Raw genomic sequence first — 25,181 nt, forward strand, 5'->3', positions numbered from 1 at the left:
ACCCCATAGAGTACCCCTCCCTCACCAGGCGTTCATGGCCCGCCATAAAAATTCCATACCAGATGCAGCCCTCAGGCTAAAAAGTTTGCCCACCCCAGCCTAACCAGAACTGAAGTATCTGAACTCTCCAGTGGACTGATTCCGCCCAACCACAGAACCTGATAATATACTAATGAAGAGAACAAAAAGAATTCTTCTACCGTTTCCTCCTTAAGGAATTATTTCACAACAAAGATGACACTATCTACAACTACCACATCCCCACTGACAGAAATAAGAATCATCTGATTCCCAGAGAACAAAACCACACACTGGATCATAACATCGAATGCCTCAGGAAAAGAAATTGACACTGAAATCTCAAGACACTACATCCATCACAGTCTCTCTACCACTGAGGGGATAACTACACAGTCCCTGAAATCCAACCACCAGATTGTGTTCAAACCTGAAGACAAAGGGGACACTAGTGTAGTCCTTAATTGCGATGACTATGTCAATGAGGCCAAAGACAACTCTCACACCTCCTACTATGAAGAACTCAAAGGAATTTAAAGATACCATCAAATCCTTCCCCAGACAACTCTAAGAAAAACTCTGCAACCACATCCCCCCACAACCCGCCCCAGGTTTCTTCTACATGCTTCCCAGAACACACAAACCGGGGAACCCAGGCAGACCCATCATATCTGGCCATGGCACTCTTACCAAAGAAGTATCAAGACTCACAGAAACCACCCTTAAACTACTTTCTGGACAAAGGAGCAGCTATCAATTTACTCCAGAAACTCCATGATATTAACAACCTCCCTCAGAACACCATCCTGGCCATGACTATCTCTTCCCTATACACCAATATCCCTCACCATGACTGCATCACTGCCTGCCTCAGACACACACAAGATAATACACAATGCTCAGAAATCCACCCAAAATACATCACCGAACTCATCCATTTCATCCTTATCCGCAACCACTTCACATTTAACAACAAACACTTTGCAGCCATGTGTACTAGGATGGCTCCCCAATTTCAACCTCATCATGGGCCACCTTGAGGAAGAATCTCTAGAAAAATGCACCACGAAACCAGTGATACATAGATGATATTTTCATCCTCTGGACGGATGAACTAAACTCCCTCATGGACTTGCACCACAACTTAAACAACCACTACCCATCCATCAACATCTCTGTAGACCACTCCCATACCAGCATCAATTGGACACCATGATCAACTTAAAAAATGCTGCAAACAATAATATACAAGGAACCCACCTATCATCACATTTACCTCCTCAGATCCAGCAACCATCCCAGACACACCAAGAAATTTGTTACCTGCAGCCAGGCACTCAGATGCCACAGAATTTGCTCCAAGGAGAAAGTCCAAGATACACACCTAACACACTTAAAACCTCATTCACCAAACAAGGATGCTGCACCAAAAGAGTAGATTGCATCGTGGAAAGGGCCACCCAAATACCCCAGGCGAACCTGCTTCACTGCAGGAAAAAGAAACTCACTGACTGCACTCCCTATAATTGTCGCCTCCCACTCCACACTGGAACCCTTACAGGTATCATCAATCAATTACAACACATATTTCATGGGGACAATATCCTGAAAGAAATCTTTCAGGAAGCCCCTCTGCTGGTCTTTAGACTACCCAATTTCCCTGCCCCCCACACATAGCTCTCCAGGCTCATTATCAGAAGCAAACTCCCCATAAACCAGGACACCAACTCAGAGTGGCACCAGATCCTGCCAGAACAACAGATGAAAAACTAGTAAGTATCTCTCCACTGCTACAATGATCGTACATTCCACAACACACCTTTCAAGATTAATGGGTCTTATACATGCTTATCCAACACATGGTGTACCCCATTCAGTACATCAAATGCCCCAGTAACAACTATGTGGGTGAAACAAGACAATCACTACGTTTTTGAATGAACTCTCACAGGAAAATAATAAAAGACAAAAACACCGTATCACCCATAGGTGAACACTTTTCACAAAGTGATCACTCTGTTTCTGACCTTTCAATACTTGTCCTCAAGGGAAACTTGCAAAACACCTTCAAAAGGCAAGCCTGGGAACTTAAATTCATAACTCTATAACTAATTCATAAATTTCATGACATCAAAAGGTGTGGCCTTCACTGGGGTTTTATGGCTCATTACAGCAATTTGTAACATGCCACACTGCCTTCTACCCTTAGTTGCCCACTTCAAACCCTTTATGGGTAACAGTCTAACCCACTATTGCCCACTTCATTTCAAGTGACTGCCTACCACAGGTTACCCCTTCTCCTTAACAATCTTGTCTCAACTTGTATTTAGCTCAGACACTCTCTGCTTCCTTCCCCAACCTGAAGAATTTTGTGTAGCTCAAAAGCTTGTACCTTCTACTAACTGCCTTTAGTAGTTAGTAGAAGGTACTACTCTGTAGTAGTAGTAGAAGTAGAAGTAGAAGTTGCTCTGATAAAAGATATTATCTCACTCACCTTGTGTCTCAGAATTATTTTAATCAGTTATTCTACCTAAATAACTCCACAATTCTAGGGCTACAACAGGGAACATCTCAGTTATTTATTGTATAGTTATGTATCTGTAAGCTTGTCAGAATTTGATTCTCTTTTTTTTTTATAATTTTGACAGATAATTTTGATTATTTTTAACCACTTTTTCAGTTCTTGTCATTTTAAATGTTCACAGTTACAGAAAATTCAGTGGCGAGGGGTCAGACCATAATTTTTAATAGAGTTGTAAATACGTGCTTTATGCAGCCTTCATTACAACACGTTTTATACACATTAAGGTGGGGCTCTAAGTTCTTAAACGGAAGTTTCTCACTTTGTTTATCTGTAAATTTTGCTTCTCATCAATGGAAATATTTTTCTACGGTTTGTGTATATACAGTGGAATGTTTGCTCCCCCTTAAATCAAATTCTTCCAAGCTTATATTTCTCTCACAGCCTTGGTTGAGCCCCCCTACTGGACAAAATCTGCCCACAAAATCCCTCCTTCCAGTGTCCCCACTACACTGAGTGCGCACTGGGTGTTAGTTCAGTTGTTTCAGGGTCCCCAGACCCTCCTCTGCTCCTGATCAGCTTTCAGGTTCAATCTCTTGGCCCATGTAACGCGCTCCCTCCAGCTTGTTCAGATCTGATGATCAAAAGGTTCCTTCTAGCTTGGAAAGTACGTCTCTGTGTGTCCTGGACCTCATAGAGTTTGAATTTTTCAAAGTCAGTTCCAACACCTTATTTCTTGTTGCTTTTTTGCTGCTGCAGCATTTCCACTTCTCCAACCCTCCTCCCTGCAGATGAACGGGACAGAAAACCAGTGTCCTGCAGCTTGGCCAAATTTCACTGTATTGCCAGGCAGAGTCATTCCATGTAAATGACTGCTTTGATTGTCCTGTAGCTGTTTCCAGATAGGGTATGTGATCTCTGATATGCGCATGGCTGATTTTAATACACACTATAGGTTACTTATTTGTAGATTTCATAAAATCAGTCAGAATTCATATGTTGTACATAGATTCTCCAAGTTGTCACATATTTCTTCCCACTTCAAAACGAACAGAGCAGAGGCATCTCCCAAGTACTCCAGGGCGGTTCTTGTCTCCCTCCCCCTCAACCCTCTGCTGTTGCACCTTATTGATTTAAACTTCATACAGTAAAACAGTCCCAAAATCACACCAATATACAGTTTTCATTAAAACATCACTAATCAGTTTCTATGTACGTCATTACAGATCTCCTCCCTCATGATCCCCCACGAAGGAGGTACATATGTGGGGCACATGAACTCTCTCCATATGCTCTTGTCACCCAAATACTTATGATTAGTTGGGGTGGGCCCAGAAGGATCCCCAGCAGAGTGGGCCTCTGATAGATGAGGGATTCCCATCTTCCCCAGTGCCAAGTTCCGTTTTTCCAACCTACTGAGGAGAATTTCCTCCCTCACCCCTGTTAGGTTCATTTACATTTTGACTGACCAACCAGCAGTTGTAAACTAGCGAGGCGCTTTACCTACCATGTATTTATCTTGTGAAGTTCTTAGGGGACGGGGAACCACAGAAGGGTCTGAAAGCTGTGCCCTTAGATAACTAATGTGACTGCTACCAGCCTAGGTTCACTAAGGGTCTTTCTGAGTGCACCTCCTCAAACTTCAGGCCTCAGGCCTTTTCCTCTCCTGGGGTGGCGTCCACAGTTTGCCCAGCCTCAGATCAGGGCTTCGTTTGCAGTCCGATGGGTACCACAGACCAAGATTATGCTGACAATGTTGCCTTGCTTGTGGAGAAATAAGAGAATTTCAGTCCCGCCTTCCAAGGTCTCTAAGACACCACCCACACCATGGGGTTTCTCTTTGGGAGTCGGTGACAGCATACGTTTGCAGTAAGAGACAGCTTCTTCAAAACAAAGCATGATTTATTTTGCCCAAAAGATACACAGTGCTTAGAAAAGTGGATTTAAAATAAGAGACCTATGTGCATGTTCTCTTACCTAAGTTTAACCTTTCTATTCATCACTGGTGCAGATCTGGCTTAGTTTCCATCTCTGAGCTGGGAGAAAATGCCCAGGTTCCTTGCAGTCTTCTCTTGTCTCTGAGTGTATGTCTGCACTGCAATTAGACATTTGTGGCTGGCCTGTGACAGCTGACTGGGCCTCACAAGGCTTAGGCTAAGGGGGCTGTTTAATTGCAGTACAGACATTTGGGCTGAGGCTTGAGCCTAGGCTCTAGGACTCTGCGAAGTGGGATAGTCTCACAGCTCTAGAGCCATCCATAGGATATCCTAGCCTGGATACAACCAGCTAGGTGACTTCTCCCCTCAACTGATGGCCCAGCCATTGTTGTTTTAACTCCCTTGAAGCTGGGTACCTGGCTGTCTTATCATGTCACTATTTTAACTTTCTTTCTGGGCCCCTCATCAGTGCCTTAACAGCTTCCTTCGATTTAACTCTATGCATTCAGGCAGGTAGCAATACACAGCTGAACAGGTTTCAGAGTAGCAGCCGTGTTAGTATGTTGAACAGGGAAACTGAGACACACACAATATTCATAAGAAATAGAGCTGATATTTTTTCCAGGTTTCAGAGTAACAGCCGTGTTAGTCTGTATTCGCAAAAAGAAAAGGAGTACTTGTGGCACCTTAGAGACTAACCAATTTATTTGAGCATAAGCTTTCGTGAGCTACAGCTCACTTCATCGGATGCATACTGTGGAAAGTGTAGAAGATACACTTTCCACAGTATGCATCCGATGAAGTGAGCTGTAGCTCACGAAAGCTTATGCTCAAATAAATTGGTTAGTCTCTAAGGTGCCACAAATACTCCTTTTCTTTTTACATTTTTTCCAGTTCATCACAAATGTATCAGTGGAAAACAGAGAGAGGGGCAGGTTCAGATACATTCCTTGACTTGGAAGCTGTTGCATGCTTAGTATCAGAAAATGGATAGTGTCAAAGGAGAATATTAACTTCTGATTCCTCTGTATTTATCATTGGAACATTATTTGGTTATTGTGTTGAAAGTGTTGATATGATGTCTGAAACGAAACTCTTTAGACTGATTACAGAAGTCTTAGGGTACAAAATAAGAAAAATATTAGATTTCTTACTCTCAAAATTAGAGAGTAAATATTCTCTTTCTCTTTCCATCTTCACCCCCTCGCTCTCCATCCCCAAAAATATTAAAGATTGGGAAATCATTTTAAATTGCCATTTTTGAAATGTCCTTTAGAAAGGAAATAATTTGTCTCCTGACATTTCCTTTGTTTATTGCATCATGTTATACATATACAGTGTTTCAAATCATTAAACTTCCTACAAAAGCGTCTGTTTGTCAACCTGAGATTTAATTAGTGGTTTGCAGATGGAACATTTCCCAGTTTGTAGTAAAACTCACCTACTGATGTATATGGCCATTAAAAAGAAGCAATTTTTTTTTAGGTACAATTGGCAACAATGAAGTCTGTTGTGTTTGCTATTTTCTGACATATGGAGAATTATTAATTCTTCAAGCTCGATAGAAAAAAGGAGCAGACTCCCTGCAGCCTTTATATTCTCAGGGACCCAAAAGGTTATTTTGTTGATTAGCATCTGCCTGTAAATATGTTTCAGTCTTAAACTCGATTCCTTGAGAGAATTTTGGCTTGTCTAGAACACCTTTAAAAATACAGTATTGAAAATATAACTTATAGGTACAATGTGAAATAGTTTTAAACGTCTTATAGAGGGAAGAGAAGTGTTTGTGTGAGGAGTCAAGTACTTCGTACGGGTTTTTAAATAAATCTCACAGGTAGGTTATTGCACTAGGACACTTACATAAATTTTATTAATCTGAAAGCACAAATAAATAAATAAGTACATTATTATCTCTTATGGATATCATACATTGTCCAGTCTTAGGAAATATATGTGTCACTTACATGGAAATGGGCTAACAAGCTTATAGATTACAGTAAAATATAGTACCCCCCCGAAGCAGTTGCTTCACCTGTGTTAAGGTGAACACAATATGTGGTGTATAGTGTGTTTCCCTATGGTGGTCGATGACCCATTCTTTTTATCTGAAAGTAATTCAAAGAACCCTAAATGAACCACATAGTGTCCATAGGGAAACTTGTATGGGTTTTCCGCTGGTTTTGTAACTACTTTATCAGGTTGTTGTATTTTGGAGGGAAATTTAATCTTTTCAAATGTCAAGGTCTCCTGAAGTGAGGGGTCTTTTCTGTATAAATGCCTGTTTGAAAGGCTGGGTGTGCTTTTTGTCTTGCGTTCTGTGTGTCCAATTGTCTGTGATGTGTATGCTAGGCAATGTTATAGACCCAAGCTTTTCTGTAAGACTCAAAGCTGTTCTCCTAGAGCCACCTCATTATCTTTCATTTGTGGTTTGCTCCTCCTACAAAGAATCATGGCTTTGTTGTTGTAAAATTGCCAGTGATCCATTCATAGATGTTGTATTTACTATAATTTTTTATCTTGTCCCATTTTTTACTTGAAATTAGGTCAAATGGCAGCAAATTCCAGTCTTCCTGCTGGCTCACATATTGTGCTCTTTTAATCAAGAACTGGCAACTTTGCTCCAACATATCTTATAATGGTTTTATGGACTCTTCTCAATTTGGATCCCACAGTGAAGTAACAAACAAATCATGACTTTGAGTTGCTGCAGTGATAGGTGCACAGTAAATTACATTGTCTTGTCCATGTAATCTTTATGATGATGCATCTGAGTTGTGTCATACCAAATGTCGTTAGATCAGTATAGTGACGTTAGACTCTCGAGTGTTGCGTTCAAATGATAGGTCAGGCTGGTAGCACTGCGCCCTATTAAGATTATCCACTTCTCATTATAGGAACCTGTTTTCAGCTGTTTATAACTTTGGCAAAAATTCAACTGTTTGGGCTAAAATTTTCCATGCTAAGTGTGAATTTTTTTGAAAATAACAGTGAAAATGGTTCAGCTGTTTCTGAGAAAATGAGGCCAGGAAAAATACCTTGTTTTGCCCAGCCTAAAAAATTCTGGTGACCTTTTCTTTGGAAAGCTCTAGCATCTCCATGCTTTGAAGTAGGGACTTGAAGGTGACGAGAGGTGTGGCTTTGGGGTTAGGGATGTTTGGTTTCCTATGCCTGTAAAAATGCACCCAAATATGGCCAATTTATAGGCCTGTGCAAAATTGCATTTTGCACATGCTCAGTGCAAACTTTTTATATTTTAACAGCTAAATTCCCCAAAGATGCTCTGTGTACTGGGCATTCTTCATCCTAGGCTGAGCGGGACTTAACCTGTAGTTGCAGCTCTGGGCTAATATGTGCTGTGTCAGGTCCAGGTCCTGGTAGCATAGAGGAAGAAGCTTCCTGATTCAAATGCAGAGGCGGAAGAGAGGTTCTTTATCCCTCTGCATTCAAATCAGGCAGCTTCCTCTTCCACCCTGTGTTTGAGGGACTGTGTGAGTAGATTAAGGCAATGAGCACGTTTGGGGTTTGGGAGGAGTAGATTGAGACAAAGAGCCCAGATAGGGGGACTAGGATTGGAGGCTGGCAAGAAAAAGGGGGAGAGAAATTGTCTTGGGGATTTGGATGGGTAGAGATTAAGGCTAAGAGCAAGAAGGAAGATTAGGACTGGTTGGTCAAGGGGACTGGGGAGGAAAATGCGCTGTATGGGAATGTGAGCCAGTAGATGGCGAGGAGACTGAGACTGGATGAGGAGCCAAGAGAAACACTTGGTCTGGCTGGGCAAAGAGGCTGGGACAGAGAACCAGTAGGGAAGGTATTGATGGGGAAGGGAAGGTAGATCTGACAAGGAGCTGGTATATCGGGGGAAGAACTGGCATCGGTTAATAACAGGGATGAGGACAAAGAATCGGGTGAATGGGGGATTCTGAAATTGGACTAGGAGCCTGGGAGCGGAGATTGAGACTGGAATTGGTCCAGAATTTTTTGACAACATTTTTTGAAGTAGAAAGTAACAATTTATCAAAATCGATCCTTTCCTGTGAACAGTTCTGGTTTTGACAAATTTCCCATTTGTTTCACTTTTTGGTTCAAAACATTTTTTGTTTGTTTATTTGAAAACAAAAACGTGTGTGTTGCTTTAACAACTCCTCTCATGCACACCATGTCAGAAATGAAGCATGTGCATATTTTTCAGCGTTGGAAGGGTCATTAGTAAAGGCAAAAATCAGCAAGTCCTTAATTAGTGCAGTTTTTGAATTTTCTTAAATGATGGTCCTTTCTCTCCATTTCCTGACTTTATCACATTAGTACCAATTATGAACTGCATTTTGCTTATGGGTTTAAAATTGTATCGTTTGGAGCTCAGTGTGTATCCTGATATTTTTTAAAATGTCAGACAGCATGAGTCTGAAGTCATATTGCGAACAGCTCCACATTCTCTAATTAGCATTTACATTCAGCTGTTTATGGACTGGTGCATCGATACACCAAAATGTTTTAAAAAGAAAGATGAAGCACAGTGGGTAAAAAACATTAATGAATCTGTACAGTACAAGAGCTCAGCTTCATTTTACAGACCCCATCTCTCACTGTGCAGTGTGCTTCCCACCTGTCTGCTGGTGTGTACTTTTTGTTGTGTAGATCACATTTATCAAATAAGGCTATGATTTTTATAGTGCTAAATTTCATCATTTTGGGGGTAATGTGAAATGTTAAGATGACGTGTACCCAAGTTTAGTTTTTGTGAAGGAGAATTCCCTTAATGTGATTATCTGTTCTAAAGACCTGAAGTATCTTGTTTAAAGAATTTAGGTATAGTTTGTATAACTTGCTAGGTGTTTTCAATTTGAAATGAACCTATACTATAATATTAACTGTATTTAAGCTCTCTAATAGTTTTGTGCAATTTCAGGGGTCGGACAGGAAAAATCAGAGTCCAGTCCCTGAAGATTGGGTTGATGTCTCTTTCCAAGGGTCTTCTAGAAGAAAAGTACAGATGTAAGTAAGAACTTCTTTCATAAAATGTGTGAATCTGTACTTTTTATATTAAAAGACACTGAGTCATGATTTAAACAAAAGCAAAATCATCCTCTTGCCCAGGATAAGAAATATTTTTGGATGAGATAGTAGAATAACATGAGCTTTTTCACTGTCATTGGTCATTGGGGTAAAGTGTGGGCAAGTAGATTTTATGCCGTGACTTGTAAATTATGCAGTTACATCATATGGTAAAGTGGGATTAAGTAGTTGTACATGGTTTCTATAGAGAAGCCAGAAAAATGTCTTGTTTTACGTATATTTGGAATGATCCTTTACCCGTTTAACAAAATGGTGCAACATTCATCTGTTCAGTTTACGGAAAAATCAAACAAGTCAGAGTTGATAGGAACAAGTGCATAGGTTCGATAAACTGCTGCGAGGAAATATACCAACATACAGCAGCAGCATTAAATGGGTCTGTTTGAGGAAGGATGACTGCCACTTTGCAGATACTGCTCCATCATCTGAACTTCCTGCTAAAACCTTGCCCAATGTAATAGAACAAAGGCATGAAGTTGTATTGATTTAGATATTTTGAAAATATTGAGGATGTTGGACATTTTGGAAACCTTTAGTAAAATAGCAACATTTAGCAAAAATATTTGCAGAAACATAGAGTGACATTCTACTGTACAGTACCTTATGAGTAATTCAGAACAAAGGACTAGTGCAGTCCTAGGGGAGGGCTAATAATACAGTATGGACTTATGGAACTTAAAGTTCGTTTTTATGGGAGTAGCAGTCTGACACATTTCGCAGAAACAGAAGTAAGTAATAGTATATAGAGAGAATATTTGTTATACCTTTCAAAGAAAACTGTGGAGCTCTTTGGGAATATATTCCTGGCTTTTAAAAAGAGCACTTTTATGTAAACTGTTGATTACCATGGCTAAATTAGCAAAAATCTTGTGACTTGGGGCCAATTTCAACATCTGTGGTTTTGTACAGTCATAGTCTCTCCGCAGCATGTTGTGCATTTTTTTATTCCCTAGCATGATTTAGTTCATATGAATTGGTCTTTGTTTTCATGAACAAGGGGGAGGGCTGAGTCTCTATACAACTAATCAAAATTCATAATAAGGTGGCAGAATGGGATTTGTGAAAAATGAAAAGCTGATTGTAGGATCTAAAGGTTAGGTTCCCTTGATAAAATGGTAAGAACCAACCAAAATATTAGGAAAACTTCACAGAGGTTGATTTTTTTTTTCCAAACTCAAAATTGCCCTCAACAATGTAAAATAGACCTTGTTGATCAAATATTCCTGTAGAGACTAAATACAAACTTTTAAGTTGAATAGTAAATTGGCTAGGTGAAGGTAAACTTCAGCAATTATTTCTAATATAAAACAAAAGTGGCAATTGACCGCCAGTACAAATTTGCATAATTGACTTACAAGTTTACAGCACTCTTCAGAAACAAATTAAAGTGAAGAGTTCTGGTTTTTGGGGGCACAAAAGGTTAACTTACTTGTCTCAGAAGATTTGTGTACTAAGACAATCACAAGTTCAATTCTAAAACTTATTGTATCAAAGAGACTTTAAATATCTAAATAGCTTCCTGATCTGTTTCTTTAGGACTTCAACAGTTACTCTGTCACTTAACATAAAATATCTTTTTATATTTTAATTTCTATATTCAGTTCTTTTTCAGTATGTCAGGTTTTGACATTCATAATTGTCAGCTTTAGTGTCCACCTCCTGATGAACCTCCAGAGCTTGTGACAATACAAGACTTTTCTTTAGAGGGGTGGAAGTGTTATCTGATGTGGTCAGATTGTCTCAAAGCAACACAGATTGTTAGTAGCATCTTCCTCTGTTGCTCTGCTTTTGGCAAGTTGGTTTTATGGGAAATGAAGAACAATTTCCCCCTGGGCTATTCTTCCATTTACCTTATTAGTTTGTCTGTTTATCTACCACACAAAGCCAAGTTCATGTCCCATACAGTTAGGAATACTTTGACTCAGATGCATTCTGAAAACATGTTTTGGTGAAGCAATTCCTGATATAATTAAACTGCTTCCCAGTCATCTTTGTAAGACTGCAGATTTGTGTAGGTGATATAAGGAAGAAGCTAGATCAAATAAAATTCCTAGTTGTATTAAGAAAAGAGTACACACTTAAAGCCCCAGTTCAAGAAAGCATCCCCATTCAGGAAAATCCTTATGCTTAACTTTAAGCACTTGCCTATGTGGTTTCTTGAATAGAGGTAGAGTTAAGAACATGCTTAAGTGCTTTCCTGAGCTGTAGACTAGAGGTATACAGCAAACAAAGAGTTAATGAATGTGTTAAAATGTTTATTAGTTGCTTTAATAACTGTATAACCTAGTCTAATTCTGAAATATTAAGAACAGAATAAACAAAATGCCTGTTGTTCATTACTATTAAAATCAGAGAATCCTAGACTATCAGGGTTGGGAGGGACCTCAGGAGGTCATCTAGTCCAACCCCCTGCTCAAAGCTGGACCAATCCCCAGCTAAATCATCCCAGCCAGGGCTTTGTCAAGCCTGACCTTAAAAACCTCAAAGGAAGGAGATTCCACCACCTCCCTAGGTAACGCATTCCAGTGCTTCACCACCCTCCTAGTGAAAAAGTTTTTCCTAATATCCAACCTAAACCTCCCCCACTGCAACTTGAGACCATTACTCCTTGTTCTGTCATCTGCTACCACTGAGAACCAGTCTAGAGCCATCCTCTTTGGAACCCCCTTTCAGGTAGTTGAAAGCAGCTATCAAATCCCCCTCATTCTTCTCTTCTGCTGACTAAACAATCCCAGTTCCCTCAGCCTCTCCTCATAAGTCATGTGTTCCAGTCCCCTAATCATTTTTGTTGCCCTCCACTGGACACTTTCCAATTTTTCCACGTCCTTCTTGTAGTGTGGGGCCTGAAACTGGACACAATACTCCAGATGAGGCCTCACCAATGTCGAATGGGGGGAACGATCACGTCCCTCTATCTGCTGGCAATGCCCCTACTTATACATCCCAAAATGCTATTGGCCTTCTTGCCAACAAGGGCACACTGTTGACTCATATCCAGCTTCTCATCCACTGTAACCCCTAGGAATGTTTCTGGAGAACTGCTGCCGAGGCATTCGGTCCCTAGTCTGTAGCAGTGCATGGGATTCTTCCGTCCTAAGTGCAGGACTCTGCACTTGTCTTTGTTGAACCTCATCAGATTTCTTTTGGCCCAATCCTCTAATTTGTCTAGGTCCCTCTGTATCCTATCCCTACCCTCCAGGGTATCTACCTCTTCTCCCACTTTAGTGTCATCTGCAAACTTGCTGGGGGTACAGTCCACGCCATCCTCCAGATCATTAATGAAGATATTGAAAAAAAAAAACGGCGGCCCCCGGACTGACCCATGGGGCACTCTGCTTGATAACAACTGCCAACTAGACATGGAGCCATTGATCACTATCCATTGAGCCCGACAATTTCTAGCCAGCTTTCTGTCCACCTTATAGTCCATTCATCCAGCTCATACTTCTTTAACTTGCTGGCAAGAATACTGTGGGAGACCATATCAAACGCTTTGCTAAAGTCAAGGAATAACATGTCCACTGCTTTTCCCCTCATTCACAGAGCCAGTTTTCTCATCATAGAAGGCAATTAGATTAGTCAGGCATGACTTGTCCTTGGTGAATCCATGCTGACTGTTCCTGATCACTTTCCTCTCCTCTAAGTGCTTCAGAATTGATTCCTTGAGGACCTGCTCCATGATTTTTCCAGGGACTGAGGTGAGGCTGACTGGCCTGTAGTTCCCCGGATCCTCCTCCTTCCCTTTTTTAAGGATGGGCATTACATTAGCCTTTTTCCAGTCATCCAGGACCTCCCCAGATCGCCCTGAGTTTTCAAAGATAATGGCCAATGGCTCTGCAATCACATCCACCAACTCCTTTAGCACCCTCAGGTGCAGCGCATCCAGCCCCATGGACTTGTGCTCGTACAGCTTTTCTAAATAGTCCCAGACCACTTCTTTCTCCACAGAGGGCTGGTCACCTCCTCCCCATGCTGTGCAGCCCATACTTGTTTGTGAAGACGGAGGCAAAAAAAGGATTGAGTACATTAGCTTTTTCCACATCCTCTGTCACTAGGTTGCCTCCCTCATTCAGTAAGCGGCCCACACTTTCCTTGACTTTCTTCTTGTTGCTAACATACCTGAAGAAACCCTTCTTGTTGCTCTTAACATCTCTTGCTAGCTGCAACTCCAAGTGTGATTTGGCCTTCCTGATTTCACTCCTGCATGCCTGAGCAATAAATTTATACTCCTCCCTGGTCATCTGGCCAATCTTCCATTTCTTGTAAGGTTCTTTTCTGTGTTGAAGATCAGCAAGGATTTCACTGTTAAGTCAAGCTGGTCGCCTGCCATATTTACTATTCTTTCTACAATTCTTTCTATTATTATTGTCAGTTCTTTTATACAGTGTCATTACTATCAATTAGTTACATAACATCATTTATACTGCAGAAAAAATAGGCCATTTGTGAGTTATTTAGTTCTACTGGCACAAGTACTCTTGGAAAGCAAACTTCAAAGTCATATGTAAGTATTCACAGAAACTAAAGTTTAAATTCACACGTGATTATTCATGACTGAGTTCTTTCACAGTCTTCCAGACAGGAAACAGATGCACTACTATGTGACTTATCTGACCTGTCACAACTAAGAAACATAACTTGAAGAATGATGATCAGGTAGTCACAGAAAATTGTTTGCAATCAATCCACAATTGAAAACAATTGGCAAAATTCAAATAACAAATACATTCAAGAAAAGCCCATTCTGCTTGCTTATAATTCATAAGCAGAAAACAAAGGTAAATTTACTTGAATAAATGATGTTTTAAATTATTTATTGAACTCTGGCACTGAATCTGGAACTCATCCCCAGGATATGAGTGTGAATGGCAATTAAAACAAGCTTTGAGACTGACAGAAAACATCTCAAATTTACTGTTTCCTTGGCTTTTGGGACGATGCCATCCAGGACTCAGGACCTGAAGGATTTGGGATGCCATGAGGAAGACTGTTCATTGAAAGATCTCTACTTTTGGTTGAGTAACTCAGTTTTCAAGAAATGTACAAGACCCTGGAAAATTGACTTTCCAGTTCAACTGTGGGAGAATCAACCCCATGACCTCTCATCCTTCGTAAGGATTGGAACTGCTAGTACTGCATTTTATTTTTAGGTGGGGAAAATAGACCCCATTTCTGAGACAATCAGCATGAACAAATGAAATTAGTCTTAAATACATTTTTTCTCTGTTTATGCTTCTAATTAAGGTCATATTTCATTGTAATTATGGAGTCTCTGTCACTGGGCTCTTTGTAGCTGCTTGAATGGCTCTGGTTTGACAGCGCTAAAATGTAATTTGGTGGCTCAGCAGTCTTTGCCAGCAAAAGACACAGACAACACGCTTGTGGTGGAATTTTTACTGGGAACAAACAGTGCAGGAAAGTGTTGAACAAACTTTCCTGCACTGCCTAGTGTGCATTGTAGTTACCAACCTGTGGTCATATTTCTTCAAAGACTCTTCTTCCAATAAGCAAGATCCAAGGGAAGCAGTGGGGGCAAAAGATCTATCTTGCTTTAAGATTAAACTCGATAAGATTACGGAGGAGATGGTATGATGGGATAACATGGTTTTGGTAATTAAATATTCATGGTAAATAGGCCTAATGGCCTGTGATAGGATGGGATCTGAGCCACCCAGGAAAGAATTTTCTGTAGTATCTGGCTGGTGAATCTTGCCCATATGCTCAGGGTTCAGCTGATCGCCATATCTGGGGTTGGGAAGGAATTTTCCTCCAGGGCAGATTGGAAGAGGCCCTGGAGGTTTTTCGCCTTCCTCTGTAGCATGGGGCCCGGGTCACTCGCTGGAGGATTCTCTGCTCCTTGAAATCTTTATACCAGGATTTGAGGACTTCAATAGCTCAGACATAGGTGAGAGGTTTTTCGCAGGAGTGGGTGGGTGAAATTCTGTGGCCTGCATTGTGCAGGAGGTCAGACTAGATGATTATAATGGTCCCTTCTGACCTAAATATCTATGAATCTGAATGACACAGAATTGTATTTATCAGAATGTGTGTGCATTCTCAGGAATTTGGGAGTATTAGATTAGGGTCCCCCATACCTCTAATATGTCTAAGCTCGCAGCTCCCCCATCGCACCTGTCCTGCCCATCTTGATGAAGGGGAACCTTTTTTTTTTCTTTCTTTTTTTTCCCCCTGAATTTAAACTACTTACTGGTTTCAACTTGTAGACGATTTCTTGGAGTCTATGGGTTGTGGAATCCTCAGTGAGTGATTGATGGGTTCCGCTACGAAAGTAACAGACACCGCGTGTTCCCCATCAGAGCTGCTATCAACATGTTGTCCCCTGCCGCTCCCCCTCAGTATCAGAGCCACCGCCAGCCTCTTCACCTGCCAGGGTTCCTGTTTCTAGGCTAGTTGAAGTCAGTTGGTCAGAAAGTGCTGGAGCTTTGGCTTATTGTATTCTTGATTCAGGAGGTTCCTTTCCCCTGCAGAACACAGTCAAGCTGCTGGTGCTGGGTGCCCCCGACTTCTCTCTGCACTTGGCCCCAGCACAGTTAGTCTCTCTGGGTTAGTAATTCACAGGGAGGGATTGTGAATGATTTAAACAAATCCCTTTTGCAAAAAACAAACAAACAAACAAACAAAAAAACCCTCCTACCTAGATCACCATCAGCTGATCACCTTTCTCTCCCCCTAACCCCTCTTAACTCATCTTTTTACCCCCATCATCAATGGAAGGGTTAGGACTTGAGAAGATGTGCTCTTCCACCTTTCTCCCCGTCACAGTGACTGCCGAGCCCTTGTGCCTGCGTTTGCATCAACTTTTATTATGCACAGAGAGCAGCAGAAACACCTCAGAGGGGTAGCTCTGTCCTCCTATCAGCTCTGCAAAGGTGACCCGTAGTTGCTACAAAAATGACTCCAACTGCTGTTCCCTAGAAAACTGCCCAGGACTCTGAAAGCCTATGACGAGGGTGCCAAAACCAGCAAGAAATACGTCAAAATTGCCAAAATGCAGTTGATAACCCAGATGTCCCTTTTGTGAAATTCCTCTTATGACCCCCCAACCACCATACCAAAAAACATCTGTGCCCAATTTTTATGCAAAGTGCTTACACTTACAGATTCTGCCGGCTTCTCCCTCAGAAATGTAGTCAGATGGGTTTTTTTAACTATACTCATTCTTAAACAACACGTGTGTTATGATAAGAGGTGCAATATATGGAAAACTGTACAAATAGATTCTTTAATTAAAAAGTATGAAAGACCTCATTTTGCAACAGAGGAGGCAAAATCTCCATTGACTTCACGAGGTCCAGGATTTAACCCTTTGACTTCTTAACTGTCAAAAAAAACCTTTCGCGTGAATATAAATTGCTGCACTACTGTCTTCCTGAGACTCCAGTCAGCACCCTGGAAAAACAGCTCTTAGATTTTTTTCACTGCTCCATTAATCTCAACAGCTAAAGTTTTTAATAATTGTTTAAATGGCCACCCTTTTATCTATTTAGTTGCTGATCATTTAGGCAGAAACCTCTAACTAATGCAATTGTCTCCTGAGTGGTTGGACTTTATAGAAGTGAGAAACGGAAGATTCATAGAATATCAGGGTTGGAAGGGACCTCAGGAGGTCATCTAGTTCAACCCCCTGCTCAAAGCCGGACCAATCCCCAATGTTTTTGCCCCAGATCCCCTAAATGGCCCCCTCAAGGATTGCACTCACAACCCTGAGTTTAGCAGGCCAAAGCTCAAACCACTGAGTTATCCCTTCCCCCCCAAAGAGACCTGTTTGATTTGCATCTAATCCATATTCAGTAGTCAGTGCAAAATTGTTGCCTACAAACTATTCTACAAAGCTTGTCTTGCCTGATTTTAAATGATTCAAGTGGCTTCCAACATTTCCCTTGAAAAACTATTCCAATGTCCAATAGGTCTCATTATCAGGAACTGTATTCCTGATCTTTTTCAGCCTCAATTTTTCTTTTCTTAATATCATCCCAATACTTCTAGTTATGCTCCAGGGGTTGACATGTGCTGCAGGAAAGGAGGGACCAGCGAAGGGAAAGTGCGTGGAAGGATGTGATTATCCAGGGATGTAGCATAAGTAGCTGTAGATAGATCAGTGACCGGTTGGCTGATTCTCAAATCTTTCAACTTTTGTATGTACCATGTCTGATATCTCTCAGTTCAGATGCAAATTTTCTTCTATCCCATTCCTATCTACTGATAGCTCAAGTTTTAGCATAAAATGTTGTCAGTTATCATACTTGTGTTAACACAGAAAACTTTATAAGTTGCAAAAATAAATATAATATAATGTCTTATTTTAATCCTATATTATTTTGTTTTGTGGTATTTCCCACATTTTTATCAGATAGTTAATTGATTGTAAATCGGGAGCTATGATACGGTAGTGCTTATTTCACTTCTTGTTGTAAAGAATATTAAAATAAGCAGCATAAACTACACTTACTGGGTCTGATTCTATCCTCATTTACATCAGTGTAAATCAGGAAAAACACTATTGAAGTTAATTGATTTACACTAAGATAAGACGGTTGTAAGCCATGGGAGAATCAAACCCATCGTAGTTACATTTGGAATAGGAAATATTATAAAACCCATAGAGCTGAAGTGCTGACAAATAAATTAGAAAAAGAAAAAAGACCAGACTGAGACTAAAATGACTTTCCCATATGAGCCATCGACTATTGTCTGTATTGCAGATCTCTTTAAGGAAGTGGCAGGGCCTACAGAAATGTGTGACCAGAGGCAGCTTGGCCTTCTGCTTCATGATGCCATCCAGATCCCCCGGCAGCTTGGAGAAGTAGCAGCTTTTGGTGGCAGTAATATTGAACCCAGTGTTCGTAGCTGCTTCCAGCAGGTAAGCTCAACACCCTTTCTTTATGTATGAAATGCGTCAGCTGTATTTTTTTTTGTTTTGTACCTCCTTATAAATTCAGAAACTTTATTTAGGTCAAAATCAACTGTGGCATTAGCAGACAGTCTCTTCATAGTAAAGTGTAAAAATAATAAAAGGCACACTGTATATCCAAATATGTAATTAGAATGAGTATTAAATGCAGCTCTTTCATGGAAGACCAACAGAAGGCAGATCAAGAGTTAAAATATGTAAATGGTTTCAAGGAATAGACTGGATCACCCTAAAAAACAATTATGCATTAGAGCTATATTAAGAAATACATATTACAGATGTGAAAAAATAATTTTACACATTTTTATTCACTCTAAAGTAATTCAGCTATAGGTCAAAATTTTTAAACTTGGATTTATAAAGGCAGAAAGCTGAATCCACATTTACATACTTCAATAACTGGTGTGATTTTCAGTGACACCTATAGCTCCCATTAATGGCAAAACTATAATGTAAGGATTGTTTTTATTGTTCTTGTAGTAAAGAAAAAAGACAGAGTATGCCCAGTCCATAGTGATAAAACGTTTAAAACCTGTTTTAAGGTGGTAACCATGACTCTTCTCTGTCTGTCTTTCACACAAATCATAGAACAGAGTTAGAAGAGATCGCAAGGGTCAACTAGTCTAACCCCCTGCCAAGATGCAGGATTTGTTGTGTCAAAACCATCCAAGACGTCTGAAATTTCTTTAAAAGGTTTTTGTTTTCTCTTTGTGGGTTGTATGTAAAATGAGTCAAATTAATGACTAGTGTTGTATTTGGATAATGGCCATACTGAAAATAATAATAATACCTCTTATATAGCAATTTTCATCAGTAGATCTCAAAGCACTTCAGTCTTTCATGTATTTATCCTCACACCACCCTGAAGAGGTAGGGAAGTACTATTATCCCAGTTTTACAGATGGGGAATTGAGGCATAGAGAAGCTTAGTCACTCACCCAGAATCACACAGTCTGTGGCAGAGAAGGGAATTGAACTCTGTTTCCCAAGTCCTAAGTTAGTGCCCTGACCAATGGACAATCCTTCCTCTCACAAGTACAGTATGCTCCTGATCTCCACTTTTAAAAGGCATATACAAAATAAACAGGTGGGTGTTTAAAAACATAATTCATCAGTTAAGTTTTATTCAGAGACCTGCATGCTCTGGAAAACAAGAAGCTGAGGATTTTGGTAAAAGGTAATTCCAGTGAATGACATATCAGTGCAGGAAAATAAATTATTCTGAGTGCATCTGAAAGTATCTTAAAACCCTTAAGCTTATGGCAGTCTTGGCAGCTTTCAGCCCTGTTAAAACTGATAGTAGCAATTACTTACCCTGCGTTACATTTTCTGGGCAGCCTTATATTGTGGGTACAACACACTTTCTTCTGTTGGAACAAGGCTTCATCTCAGCCGTTCAGGGGAGTGATGTTAGTAATTTTGATCCTACACATCAGGAGATGACTTAGTGTTAGTTTTTTTACAAGGGAGCTGGCAATTTCACAATGTTTGCAACATAGTCATTTATATGTCTGGAGTCTTTATGCAACAGACAGATCATAGTACAGGACTGCAGTTCAGCTGTATGCAGGCTGTTGATTAGACTGCAGGGGATGTCTGTCTTTTTAGGGAAGATAGGAGGAAAGAGAAGACGTTCTAATGGAACACAACCAAATTTTGAATTTGTAAAGGATGCCCAAGGCTCTAGCTGTTTTGTAGTGATAATTACGTTGGTTGCATATATTATTTTTGTGAATGTGGCTGTCTTTGAGCAATGCTAAGAATCAGATAGGGAATAAAAAGTCACTATGCTGTATATAAATTAATCTCTATAAGTGAAATGTCAGACATTTAATAGTATTGTGACTTTGTTAAATCCTACAAAAGAGAATGTTAGAAGACTTCCGTGGAAGAGGGGCAACATCTCTTCTTTTACCTTTCCTTATTGCGGCATCTGGGATTTTTTTCAGTGATCTTTGTGCTTTATTCCCTTGTTAGTTCGGCGCTCAGAAAGATTGAGTGGTATAAACTGTTTTTATAAGAGATAAGTGGTAGTTTCCAATCTGGGTTCTGGTCTTCCTTTGGAATTAAGACCATGTTTATTAGGAATTATTTTGGGGAGGTTCTATCACCTGTGTTATACAGGTCAGACTAGACAATAGCAATGATCCCTTCTGGCTTTGGAATCTATGAATTAGGTTCATGAGTAATTTGCCAGATTAAGATCAAGGTCAGTTTGCAGGTTGGCCCTTCTAGACCTCTCCTAAGCTTTCGTACTACTGCTTCAGTAAATATGAGATATTGCTCGTGTTTCTGGTCCTGGCCTGAAGTGGTTCAAGTCCTATCTAGAAGAGAGGATTCAATTGTTGGTGACAGACTTTTTGTGTGTCACCAATAAGGTATTTGATGTTCTGTCCCTCAAGGATCTATCTCATATCCCGTGATATTCAGTGTATGCATAATGCCTCCTGGCAAGATAATCTTTAAACACACACTAGGGTATCATTATGTTGTTGACGATAGAGTTACATCTCTCTTGTCAGGTGGACCCTGCCAGTTAAGCCTCTGCTCTAGAGGAGTGCTTGGATGATATTTTCAGTTGGATGTGTCAGAGCTATGGTGTCCTTAGTTCTGTGAAAACAAATGTCTTGCTGATGGGTAGAGCTCATTATTACTGTCTTCCTTGGTGTTACCACTTACTGGGAGGGATTCATTTGTGCAATGAGTCACTTTTGGTCATGCATTACTGCTTACCATTGATGTTTTTTAGGCTGTGTCTTATTTATCTTGCCAGGAACTCAGAACAATAGCACATGTCCTTATGATCATCAAATATGATTAATATATTTCCATTTTATCAAGGTTTCTCCACTGGTTTCAGCATATTCAAACTGCACAAACATGTTTGCTTGCCATGGAACAAGTGTGATGATAATGTGGTTGCCTATAGATTTACTTTAAATTATTATTTATATTAGATTTGTGTACATGTTAATTTAAATTCTGCGATGTTTAGGACTTTTTAAAAAAAATAGCCAACATTGCTATCGCTTCCTTTAGCCTCACCGCAATGAGTAATTACACTCAAATACTTTATGCTTTTTAGGTGGCCTGTTGCCGCATCTTACGTCAGCAGGCAAGGGTGCCTTTTCTAAAAGTAGCCTGTCAGTGCAGATCTTTCTTTCCCTTGACTTTCCAATTCCTTCTAACAGCTTCTATTTCAAAGATAATTTTTAGTATGGGTCACTGGTAGCCCCATATTTATTACCCTTTTTGGCTTTTTTCCTCCTTTTTTACAGGCTCACCTTATTTGTTTCTTTGCTTGAAATTTAATGAAGGCTGTCTTATTTCTCATATTTATAATTATATTGTTGGGTTTTTTGTGCAGTGCCTACAGCTGGGTTGATTTTTGGTTTTAAAATAGAGTAATGAAAAAAAAAATCTTGTGTTTTACGTTTTATTGTTGTGTTTTGGTTTTCCTTCACCAGAATCACAATAAGCCGGAAATTAGCGTAAAGCAGTTTATAGACTGGATGCGTTTGGAGCCACAGTCTATGGTATGGCTACCAGTTCTACACCGAGTGGCAGCTGCAGAAACAGCAAAACACCAGGCCAAGTGCAACATCTGCAAGGAATGTCCAATTGTTGGCTTTAGGTAAGAAGAGTGGAATTGGTACAGAGTTTTATGGGTAGAGCCCTACCAATTTCAGGGCCATGAAATAAGCTTTTCCCCATGAAATCTGATGTCCCCTTGTTCCTAGGAGCACCCCAGCAAGGGGGCCTCCTAGCTCTGGCTGGGCTGGGGAGGGACAGGAGTCAACAGGACTTGTCCATACCCCTGCACAGCTGCTCGGGGGGGGGGGGGGGGGGGAGACTAGACCCACCTCCAGGTGCCTCCACCTGCTGCAGGATGCTCTGGGACTGGGCAGGAGCCCCAGAGTTTCCTGCAGCTGGAGGACGCTTGTAGAGTTGATTGTATCTTCCCTGTGCTGCTGGGAGCGCCCCAGCAAAGGGCTGGGGCAGGACAGGACTTGCTCTTTCCCTGCAGGGCTGCTCTTGGGTATCTCTCCTGGCTGCCGATAGTTCTGCACCCCCTCATTCCCACTCTGTCCAGCTCTGAAGACAGCACAGAAGTGAGGGTGGCAATCCCATGACCCCCCTACAACAGGTTTGTGACACACACACCCATCTCCTTTTGGGTTGGGACCCCCCACGGTTACAACACCGTGAAATTTCAGATTTAAACATCTGAAAATGTGAAAGTTACCAATTTTCAAATCCTATGGCCATGAAATTGACCGTAATGGACCATGAATTTGGTAGGGCCCTAGTTATGGGTTTTTCTTAATATAATAGATCATATCTTCCTGCCAAATTACTTGCCCTTCTTTGTTTTGCCACTGCCCTCCCATCTGACTGATGAGTTCATCTTGCTCTCCTCAGGCTGCTCAATATCTGGATTTCATTGCTGTGTCCCCAGAGCTAGTTTATTTTTCTACCTCCTGCAGATGGTGCTGATAGACTCTAAAGGGCTCTGTGATTGACCCATATACCAGAAATGCTGTCACAGAGGTGTCTTTGCATCAGTGGGGGCAAATAGGCAGTGAATGAAGTATAAATAAGCTTATGTACTCTGTAGACATCAGAAATAGAACTGAGCAGCTGGAAAGTTTTATATATATTTGTTCATGTTTATACTTTACGCTGAGTCTGGCATTATGCTCTCCAGCAAATCATGCCAACGTAATGGACACTAGCCAATATTGAAATACCCTAAAGCTGCAATCTCTCTTCATTTTGGCTCGAGCATTAATACATTGCTATGATAAGTCTTCTGTACAATCTCTCTCCAAAAGCACTAAACAATCTAACTTAGGTCTCTCTTCCCATGTCTGTCCAAAAGAAGCCTGGGAAATTTTTAAAGAAAAAGACAGTGAAAATTCTCCAACTTAGTCCCAAAAATGTTATGATTTGGATTGGCTGGTGACCACACTTTAAATCTGTTACAACTAATTATGGAATATAAAAGCATGCATATAAAAGCATACAAGAGCAGAGCAAGGTTTAGGAGGTTCATATCACTTCCCCTTCACCTTGTTGTGTGCATGAAAGTAACCTGTGACATTTAAGAGCTACAGAAGGCAGCTTCTGCCTCTTACAACTCTCCTTCATGTCCCCTTCAAGACAATTCAGCCCATTCTGAGAGTAGGTCTGGTGGGACAGGTGACTCTTGTGCTCGTTTGAACTATAAAAAATCTCCTCTTTTTGCCTCTCCCTCTATCCTTTTAAGAGCAACAATAAAAGGCCCAAACGCAGGAATCTTACTCAACTCCCTCTATGGGAAAAACACAGACAAAAAAAACAGAGATGGAAAAGAAAGTCAAAAGGGCAGACAGACAGAAGCTGAGAGCAGGAAGATGGCAGGGAAATAGCTTTTTTTTGCAGTTTATACAACACAGCCAGAGGTTTATATAACATCATGGCAAAGAGTGATTTAACTGGCCATATTTTATGTGGGGCCCTGCATAAATCATATAAACAGCTGCATCAGTGTACCTTAAAAGTAAATCTATAAATTATACACAAACACATTCTTATGCATCACAAAACAAAAAACACTTAGGTTTTCTCTCCATTAAATATTGCCCAAACGGGTAGGATTAAAATCTCTGTAAGGTGACTAAAGCAATTACTCGATTGCAGATTCAAATCTATCTGACATGTTTTAGAACTGTCCAGCTTTAGGAAAGGTTATACTATGACTATACTATACTATAGATATATACTATCCTATACTACTCTATGAGATCAAAATGTTTGAAATGAGGTAGTGGCTCAACAGTTGAAGTTTGAAATTCCCTTTATGAGCTCAGTTTTCAGCACCACCCCCAGAACTTTCCCAAAATAGAAACCAATTCCTCATAAATTTCACATCACATCTCATCCCAGTATACCTTTATTTTTTCACTTAGGAACTTTGGAAAAAATCAGAGTAGAGGCTTTTAAATTTTGTGGCCAGGATGCATAAGGCGGTGTTCTTTTAAAATTCCCTGTTGTTGACCTTCTGAAAAAATCCCTAATTTTTTTTGGACATCATGTCTCCAAAATGGCTTGGCCTATTAACCCAAAATTTGTTGGGCTTCATTGGTTTTCCTGAGAGCAAATGCCTTTTAGTCTTTCTGAGCTGTTAGTTTTAAGAAAGGTATATACTGTTCAAAGACAAAAAACTACATTAATGCAGCATTAAGGTCACTTGGTGAACGTTGCGTTGAGCAAAATTCAAATGCCTGAAAGCCAGGAAATGCCACTCCGTCTTTCAGCAGTGCCCCAGTATGCCCCATTACCACACATACATTTATTCTGCCAACCTGACAGTTGCTGAAATGTACGAGCCATTCATCTTCTTTTACAACCCCTTCACACTCCCCATAGGAGTCCATTCTAACGCTAATAATAAAAAAACAAAGGTTGCCTACCCTACCTTCCCTCTGTTCATCTGAATCTGGTGGTAGCCAGTGGGAATTATTTGCATACATACCAGGCGCAGTACCAGATACCCCCAGTGGGGTAAGGCAAGGCCCCATATCACACCTCATATGAGGGAGGTAGCTCAGACTCCTCTAGAGGGGCAAGAGCCCCTCCCTCCCAAAGACCTGGACACCCACATGGGAGTGGAGTCAGAGTCATAGAGTTTAAGGCCAGAAGGAACCACCAGATCACC

General features: G+C 40.6%; 1 protein-coding gene across 3 annotated transcripts in view; it reads left to right on the top strand.

Moving 5' to 3' along the window:
- Nucleotides 1–25,181, top strand: part of UTRN (utrophin) — a 577,632-nt gene that overhangs the window by 471,299 nt on the left and 81,152 nt on the right. For all 3 annotated transcript variants that reach the window (XM_048844328.2, XM_048844327.2, XM_048844330.2), the window contains 3 exons: nt 9,383–9,468; nt 18,273–18,430; nt 21,949–22,115. In XM_048844328.2, the coding sequence (XP_048700285.2) occupies nt 9,383–9,468; nt 18,273–18,430; nt 21,949–22,115 (411 nt within the window). The remainder of the gene's footprint in view (nt 1–9,382; nt 9,469–18,272; nt 18,431–21,948; nt 22,116–25,181) is intronic.

The sequence above is a fragment of the Caretta caretta genome, chromosome 3 (genome assembly GCF_965140235.1).
Source record: "Caretta caretta isolate rCarCar2 chromosome 3, rCarCar1.hap1, whole genome shotgun sequence".
In the NCBI taxonomy this organism is placed as follows: Eukaryota; Metazoa; Chordata; order Testudines; family Cheloniidae; genus Caretta; species Caretta caretta.